Below are 8,846 nucleotides of genomic sequence, written 5' to 3' on the forward strand. Positions count from 1 at the left end.
CTTCATCTCCAAGCACGTGCATGTGCAAAAAAATGCTGCGTTTGCTGCAGTTTGGGTGCAAAACTCTCCTTTTCTTGGGGAAAAAAAAGCCCTAGACGGGGGGCTTGCACAAAATGCGGGGGAAAGGAGGTCTTGCAGGGAGTCATCCACAAGCAATTGCCCTGTACAACCCTTCACCATCCACTGTTGCCCCCCCAAGCRCCCCTTTCCTCCACCCCAAACGTAGCTCAGGACCAGCTGGAAGCGGTGGAGGGTGGAAGGAGCACCAGGGGGAAGGGGTAGGGGGCAAAAGCTGCTAGAAAGAGGCCCCCCCCCGGTCCCCCTGCCCCCGAACACCGTCATGCTCTGCTGGAGTAGGGCGAGTTGTGGCCCATTTATGAGTGGTGGGGCTGGTGGTGGCTCCGCACTGCCAGGATTCCCCAGTGCCAGGAGCTTCCCCACGCCCAGGCTCAGCCCCTCGGTGACATCCCGCATGTCCTGGACATGACGGCTTTGCCAGGGCATCAGGGATCCACCTGCAGGTGCTCGCGGCACGTGACGGGCCCACGGTGGGGGATGAAGGAGTCTCTGGAAACTCCCCTCAGTCTTTGCAGCACCTGGGACCCATGGGACACACGGTGGWGGCTGGAGGCATCCTGCACCTGTAATCCTGGATCTCCCGGAGCCGCATGATGCTGGGAGCAGACAGGCAGAGCAGGGGGTAAGGGAACCACGAGGCTGCACCAAAACCSTCCCATAAAGACCCCTAGATGCAGACACAGGGGTTGCAGGTGGTATTTATTGCAGAGGCCCCAGTTCCAGCACTGCCCCCGCCACGGGGCCCTGAAGCTGAAGCGGTAGGAAGGCTGAGGAGCTGCTGCCCTCGGGCGGCAGATCGCAGCATGGCACCGTGGGCAAGGGCTGCAGCGGGGGCACGGCCCCAGTGCCCCAAAACCCCCGGCTCTCCCCCTACCTCCTCACTTAGGGATGACTTCCATCGTCTCAGTCCAGATCCCTTGGAGCAAAGAACAAGGAAGAGGGGGAAGGAGGAGCCAGGGTGTCTGCATGGTCACAACTCCCCATTTTGCCGTAGGGAAATGCAAAGCATGGAGAGACTGGGGAATCCATCCAAAGGCAATGGGCGCAGGAGGACGAGGAGGGAGGAGGTTCAACACCAAGGGGGCTCATTCTGTTCCATCAAAGGAMTCGGCATCCTCATCCTGCTCGGGCTGGGTGATGCCGGCAGCACAGCGCGCCATGGCCCTCATCCAGCGCCGCTTGAGCTCCTCCGTGTCGGCCACGAAGGTGAGGACCTGCCGCGACTGCGCCAGCTGGAACACGTGGCGGGAGTCGCCCTGGGGCACATCCTTCACTTGGTAGCCCAGCAGCGGGATGGAGGTGTGAGCCCGCACGTCCTGCCGGGACAGCAGAGATGGTGGCTGGGAAGGCGGCGGGGGACGCGGATGCTGGGCAGCCCCTGGCAGACGGAGCCACCGCCGGTCTTACCTGGGGGGCCGCGTAGATGTACAGCACGAGGGGGTCATCCCGCGGGATCACAAACCAGCCCCGCGTGCCTCCCTTGCTGTTCTTGTCCAGCAGCTGCAGGGAACTGCAGAGCAAACTCCTGCCTGATACTTCTGCGGCTTCTTTCTGTCAAGACACCAGGAAAAAACATCCTTAAATAACCAAGCACGGGGCAAGGCAGAGAGGGCACTGCTCAAAAGAAATCCCCTACTCCTGGAGTTGCCAGGATTTAGGTGGCAGCTGCAAAAGGCAGAGGAGGAACAGAGTGGCTGGGGAGGACAACTGTGATGAGAGAATAAGGGACAGAGGATGAAAGGTGGAGAGGCAGATCTCACCTCCAGGATGCCCTTGTGCTTCCCCTCACGGTCCTCGAGCACCACGTGTCCTGTCAGGAAGATGTAGCACTCCTGGCACACGCGGTTCAGGCGGCTCCGGTCGTACTGCAGCTCAGCCCTGTAGTCGGAGCAGCGAGCACACACCACCTGCGGCCCCCCAACACGGACACTGCTGCAGGGCTGGGGGACCCCAGGGACAAATCCATCCCCATAGGGGCAGAACCCGCAGCCAGGGGTATCCCTGAGCCCTGAGGATACAGGGCACACGTGTCCCAGACGCCACCGTAGCAGGCCAGGAGCACCGGGGGACAGAGACACTCACGTATCCACAAGCCCGACAATGGTGTCTGCGGCGAGTGAGGGCATTGAAGGGCTCCTTGCAGCGCATGCACATGGTCACCAGGTTGTCCCGCACCCACTGCGGGGCTCGACGGCCCAGCTCCTCCATCTGCAGGCGGCAGACGGCATTGCTGGGGCAGGCGCTRTGCTCATGCCCCACTCGGCTGCACTGGCTCCTCCGCTCTCACCCTTCCCTTCCCCAGTCCTTCTCCTTTTCCCAAACTTCTCCCATAGCTCAGTAGGGTTATCTAACTATCTAACTATCTATCTAACTGGAACGGTGCAGCCAGGTGCTGGAGTCAAGCAAGCAGGAGAAGGGCTACCTTCAATGCAGCAGGTCCCACCTCTGGCCCATGCGTAGCAGTCTTGAAGCTCTCACTGCTGCTCTTCTTCCTCTTGATGGCGTCCTGGAAGGCCTGGAGGAAGAAGCCAGGTTGGTGGGACACAGCAGCACAAGCTGTAGCTGTGACGATCCCTAAATATGAGGACCAGCATGGAACATGTGTCCTGTGATGCCTGGACCAGGACCCATACGCTCAGCCAGGGTGGGCATGACTTCTCCCAGTACCCAACCCTACCTTGATCCAGGAGTTCATCTCCTCTCTGGACCTGGGTTCAGAAAAGGAAACAGATGAGCTAGTGTCACCTCCTCCCCCAGGAGCTGCAGGACTGTCACCTTTCCCCTCACCTGGCCTGCAGCTCCAGTGTCCGCTGCTTGCCAGAGACCAGGAAGGTGTGAGGAAACTGCACGTCATTCAGCTCCCGGACCTGGAAGAGGGACCAGAGAGAGGATGGGGAAGAGTGGGGCCCACATCCAGCATGCTGGGACCTTCCTCCATAATGGGGGCACAGGGAGCTCACTTGGGCACAAGCCCTTTGTCCCTTCAAGTATCATGCGCCCTGGTTTGCACTGCGATCTCACCRGATCAGGCAGTACCAGTCACATCTGTAAGGCCACCCCTGGTTCCAGCTCCTCCCTCTGCTCCCCAGAAGTCAGAGCCAGAGCTGGCTGCAATTTGTGAGGAGCCTCTGAAGCAGGGCCCCAGGACACAAGGGAAAAAGCGAAGGCCTCTCTGACCTTTAGGCCATCCACATCGATGCGGAGGTGGACCTGGAACTCAGCACCCACTTGAATCACCTTGGGCACACAGTAGAGCAGCATGTTGTTGAACTGGGTGGTGGAAGAAGGAGAAGGTCAGTCTGGTTCTGGGATCTGGGGTCCTTCATGCTCTTTGGACTGATCCAGTTCTTGGAAAGGATTTGGCCCCAGAACTRAACCACTTCTGCAAAGTCCTCTGGGAGGGTGACATCCCTAAAGGGTGGCAGTGTCCCAACCACATCTTTTACAGGGTGCCAAAACCAGCGGCTCAAACCCTCCCAGCTCTGAGTTTGCTCCCTCCAAGGGGACCCTCTCCCCATCCATCCTCCCTGCCCCTTCCCCAGTGCATCCCGTCTCCCACCAGGAACAGGTACTTTTCCGACGTGCTGTTGCGGGAGGAGATTTTTAGGACCGGCCCTTCCTTGATCAGCTCATTGGAGGGATCCACAATGTCATCCTCAAGGCCCAGTCTCTGATAGACCTCCCAGAGGTTCTGCAGCCGCTCCTGGGGGAGGCAAGGAGACACTGCAGCGACCTGTTCTGGGGAGAATCTGAACACTTTCTGGTCCCTTCGCCTCCACAAAGGTGTTGGAAGGCACCAATTTCTCACCAGCACCTTTGGCTGGAGATGGCAGTGCAGAGTACAGAGGAACATGGAGATACAGGAGACAGAAAGGGACAACAGTGACAGGGGCAGAATGGAGAGTCCYTGGAGCAGCTGAAAGCTGGTCTGCGAGGGGCAGTGGTAGGGAACAAAAGGAACAGAACAAGGACAGGGCCAGTTCTCCATCACCCCAGACACAGGGTGTCACAGCTCTGCCACAGCCCTGGCCACTGCAACCCCTCCACGCATCCCACCCAGCAGTGGGAACACGCACTCACCATCTCAGCAATAGCCGCATTCGAGTGCTTGGCCACCATGAAAATCATTTCCAGGGCCTCTGCAACGAGAAGGGAGAAGAGTTACCCCACTTGCTGTAGAACAGTTAGGTGGAAACTTCTCGGTCTCTCCCACCCTGGAGCGCCCCGTGCTGCTGCCCTCCCCTGGCCACAACTCGAATGGCCTTGAACGCTGCACAGGCGCCTGCATCTGGTTGCTTTGCCCACCACAGACCAGTTTGGGCAGGGTGCAGACAGCCTGGTCATTTATCATCCCCAGTCTAACAGGGCTGGACACTGCTGTTACCAGCAGACATGCAATACATCCCCTGRCCACTGCAGATCTGCCCAAGGGATGCTTGGATCATCCTTGTCCTCTCACCGTTCCTCACTGATATCCACACTCTCCAAAAAGGCAGAATATTCCCTCCTTGTTAGAAAAGGACAAGACTGAGAGTTTTTTTCCCACAGCACAGGTTGACTGGGGAGGGAAGGCAGGTGTCCTGATGCCCCTGTAGAACGTTATGTCATTTCCCTGATAAACCCACCCCGCTGCTCCCCACCATGAGGAGAGCCGCTCGGAGCCCTTACTCTCTGCATCAGCCCTGTCCGGGGACCCGGGCTGCAGTTTTTGGACATAGTCTTTCAGGAGGAGCTCGTAGCGCGGGATTCTCTGCACAGGTTCCAGCATGTGGTGCTGCAGCGTTAAGTTAGCACAGACCTTCCTCTTCTGGGGAGAGACACGCAGACAAAGAGAATCAAAGTGACCACACTGGCTCTCACCTCCCAGTTTCCCGACCGGAGAGAACCTGCCGGGAGAAGAACTGATGTCCCCCTCTCACCACAGGGCATCACCTGGATGTCAGCAATGAGCTCCTGGAAGGGGGGCGATTTCTCCGACCAGATGGTGATGAGCTCCAGAGCCTTGTCAAAGTTCTTCACGTACTCACCGTACATCTTGAGGAACGGCGCAAGCTTCTGGATCACATCCCCAATTCGCGGATTGGAACTCCTGTGGGAGGATATTCCTCAGGGAAGTGGGGAAGATGTTCAGTGAAGGTTAAAGAGGCTRCCTGGGCATAGTGGAGGACAGAGATTTACTGCTGTGGCCATGCACCATCTCACTCTCCAAAAAAGACATGTGCCCAGTAATACAGGCCTGGGAACTTGCCCGAGTTCCCTGAGGCGTCACTCCCCTTTCCAGGAATATCCTCATCCGGACTGGAGTGTTTTAAGAAAGTACTTTCCGCGACAAAGACCTCTGGAACAAAATAGGCTGAGCTCCCTGATTCTGTGGGGAGACCAAACGCACCACGGCTTGTCCCATCTGGGAAAGGAACCCAGGTGTCCTGCCCTTGCCTCCAACTCACCAATCCTCCATGCGCTTCTGCAGCTCCGGCAGGAAGAACCTGGCATGGAACTGGTAAATGGAGGAGATGTTGGARAAGATCATTTTTACCACCTCCTCTGGGACCATCTTCCCATTTTTGGCTTCATTCATCAGCTCCATATAGAACACCTGGAAGAATGGAGGGGTGAACAAGAGGGTCAGGAAGGGGCCTGGGCYCTGTCCCCTCCTAAACTGACATATTGTTCAGTGGAGGGGACCAACTCCAAGCAGGACAGAAATCCCAGGTCCATGGGGAGAAGCAGGAGTAAAATCTAACATGGGCTTTGCTGGTAAGTGGAAAGAAGTGCTCCTTGGAAGCATGGAACATGGGACAGGCAAAAGGCAGACCTTGCCCTGAGGACCATCRACCTAGCAAAGCTTTCGCCCGTGTGGCTTCCCACTCTCTGAAATCTCCAGGGAAGAGTCCCTGGTCTGCACGTACGCTGAGCTGTGCTCAGGTCTGCTACAAGGTCCCCRCCTTTGACCAGAGGACTAATAATTATTGAGGATTGATCAGTGTGAATCTACACTCTGTCGTGCCTAGTTCAGCATAGCCCCAGTCCAAGGGGTGCCTGAGCTGCACTGGCAGAGGCTGAGGGTAGACAGCAACAGGACTATTCCCTCCCAGGTCTGTGGGCTGCTCACCTGGTCGAGAAGGTGGAGGCGACTGACATAAGCTTGTTCCGTCTCCAGCAGCTCCAGAGCAATTTTCTTTTCCTCTGGCTCCTGTGCAGGGAGAAGAGCTCAGTCCTGCAGGCAGCAACAAGCCCCTCAGCCTGAGGGGCTTGTGTTCCCCCACAGCAGAGTTATATGASAGACCACCCCTGCTTGGATCGATCCGCCCGTGGGGAACTCATCCCGCGGCTGCTCTTGGGGGAGTGGGAAGTGGCTACTCTTCCACCTCTGGGTACTCCAGCCCTGACAAGGGCAAAGACAAAGCAAAGAGCTAGCAGAGACCTCAGCCCATAGGACTCCCTGCCAGAGCATGGCCAACCTGGCTCAGGCTGCTTCCAGAGCTTAACTTTCCGCCCGGATCAAGACCCGAGTCCTGCTGCCTCCTCCAGTGACCCTCGCCAATCTTGTGCTGGAGCGAGCGCAGGCATTTGAAGCTGAGCCCCCGCTGCCGCCGCTCCGAGAAAGGCTGTGTCTCCTCCTCCTCCTCCTCCTCGCTCTCTTGCTGCACTTGGGATGTGCCGGCCATCAGGCAGAGCCTCTGGTCCTGGCTCGACACGGAGCCGGGAAGCCCTTGGACACAGCTGCTTGCAGGGCTGGCCTGGGCGCGCGGAGTGAGGCGATCCCTGTGCGGGCTCCAGGGAAAGCTGCAGGCCCTGCCAGGGAAAGGGCTCTGTGTGGGTGGCTTTGCAGAGGGACGGTTTTTCCGTTGCTTTTTCTCTTCCCTTTTCTGGCAAAAACAAGGATGACAGAGCAGTAATGGAGAAGCAACCACACAGGGCAGAGGCTTTGAAGATGACAGTAGCGGGTAATCTGCCACCCAGGAGATGGTTTCTGTGGTAAATAACTGCAGCGGGGACCAGAAAGCCATCAGTGCACTGCAGAAACGAGTGTGAGAATGAAAAAAGGAAAAGCAGGATGAAATTACATACAAAGCTGCAAAGCTGCAGATGGATTTCTCGAGTTRCAGACAGCCATTTGAAGGTTTTTGACAGGTCCAGGCTCTAGTTTTTAAGCATCTACCTGTGAGTATGCGAGTGCTGCCCAGCCCCAWGTACATCCCATCTGTGGGATGCATAATCCTGCATAACAGAGATGCTTTATCCATCCCCCCCRATGCCCTCTAGAACCACATCGGTCTGAATCTAGCACCAGCAGATCCAGCAGAGAACTTCTCCCTTTCCATTTGCAGTATGACTTGTGCTGACCTGGGCTTAAACTACTTTCTGTTCCAGAAAGAGCTTGCCTCCAGGCTCTCTGGCTTCCTCCAAAAGCTCGAAAAGTCACTTTTATTTCCTCTAAGCAAGGCTCCCATCCATTGCAGCCAACAACAGATACGCAGCAGCAGTGGAGCGCAGGCACCAAGCACCACCCGCAGTTCTAGCCCAGCGATATCACAGACCAGTTTCCCACCACGGGACTATGCGGATGCCCACACTGTGTCTGGAGCCACGCGGAGCCCAAAGCTGGGGGTGAAGCGAGGAAAGCAGGTGCAGGGAAAGCCCTCGGAGCAAGAGGAGGGAGCTTGCAGAGGGAAATCATGGGAACTGTCCTTAGGAGGTGCTGCAAAGCCCATCCACGCAAGCGCTCAGCCTCACAGAGCTCCCTGGGAGCCCCTCAACAGCCAGCCGCCGGGCAGGACCTGCCACCCGTGTGCCATGGATGGTGGCACCGAGGGATGGTGGTATCGGACACACCGCAGCCACGCTGCGTGTTTCCAAACCAAACCCCAAATCAGCCGCGTCCCATCGAGGTTTTCCGTCTTCCACGAGCCCCAGGAGGAGGCGGAAGCTGCTCCTTGGTGCTCAGACCTCGAAGCCACCTGGACACCTTCCCTGCAGCCTTCATCCCCGCTCAAACACGTGGCCTTCTCCGCAGCGYGCGGCCCGGCCGCCCTCACCTTTGCTCCTCGAACGCGGCCACCAGGTCCAACACACTCCTGGCGTTCTCCGCCTCCATCCTCCCGTCCCAGAGCAGGCCTGAGGCTGCAGGGACGGCCGGCGCCGCTCGCTCCCGCCGCGGGGACCCCCCCGGGACTCGCGGTGCCGTCGCGGCACGAGGACCATCCGTCACCCACGCCGGGGCGTGCAGGAGACCCCGCGCGGGCTGCCCGCGGCAGCAAAAGGGAAGAGGAAGCGTGGCGGGACASGAGCACGAGGGATGCCGAGCGGGAAATCGGCGCCGGCGACCTCGCCGTGCGCCGTGCCGGGCCTGGCTTTGGGGATGGCGCGGTGTTATAAACTGGGCCGGGGGGCTGTGTGAACTGGTGCCCACTGGCTGCGCCAGCGAAGGGGGCGCGGGGACCCCGCGGCAGGGCGCCCCGGGGGCGCTGCCCCGCGCGTCGGGGCCACCCTGCCAAGAACACCCCCCGCTCCTCGCACTGTGGTGTCTCCCACCCCCCCCATCATCACAATGGTTCAGCCCATCACAGAGTGGCCCCGCCCCCCGCGCCGCGGCCCCCACGCATCCCTCACACCATTGGACTCTAGATGTGCCCGTCCCGAGCTAGCCCCGCCCCTGGGGGGGCGGTGACCTGAGGTGGGGCGGGGCTGTGGTGCGGGGGCGGAGCCCGTAGGAACCAGGGGGCGGTGCCGTGACGAGAGGGCGGTGCCGTGTCGCGGGGGCGGGG

General features: G+C 59.0%; 2 protein-coding genes across 2 annotated transcripts in view; one reads left to right on the forward strand and one right to left on the reverse strand.

Annotated features, from left to right (window-relative positions):
• Positions 1-1,129: 1,129 nt before the first annotated feature.
• Positions 1,130-8,176, reverse strand: FGD2 (FYVE, RhoGEF and PH domain containing 2). The gene is made up of 16 exons (XM_026036055.1): positions 8,118-8,176; positions 6,540-6,843; positions 6,191-6,271; positions 5,526-5,674; positions 5,011-5,167; positions 4,747-4,885; positions 4,159-4,217; positions 3,638-3,781; positions 3,256-3,348; positions 2,866-2,945; positions 2,756-2,786; positions 2,522-2,593; positions 2,161-2,286; positions 1,839-1,985; positions 1,486-1,629; positions 1,130-1,394 (listed from the first exon to the last, which is right to left on the reverse strand). Exons 1-16 carry the CDS (start codon positions 8,174-8,176, stop codon positions 1,164-1,166), a joined length of 2,016 nt encoding a protein of 671 aa, XP_025891840.1. The 3' UTR covers positions 1,130-1,163.
• Positions 8,177-8,377: 201 nt separating this feature from the next.
• The window catches only part of MTCH1 (mitochondrial carrier 1), a 10,194-nt gene continuing 9,725 nt past the window's right edge, over positions 8,378-8,846 (forward strand). Inside the window, exon 1 of the mRNA XM_026036056.1 lies at positions 8,378-8,443. Coding sequence (XP_025891841.1) covers positions 8,378-8,443 — 66 coding nt within the window. The remainder of the gene's footprint in view (positions 8,444-8,846) is intronic.

Source organism: Nothoprocta perdicaria, unplaced genomic scaffold (assembly GCF_003342845.1).
Source record: "Nothoprocta perdicaria isolate Ctin4 unplaced genomic scaffold, notPer1 scaffold_170, whole genome shotgun sequence".
NCBI classification, from domain to species: Eukaryota; Metazoa; Chordata; class Aves; order Tinamiformes; family Tinamidae; genus Nothoprocta; species Nothoprocta perdicaria.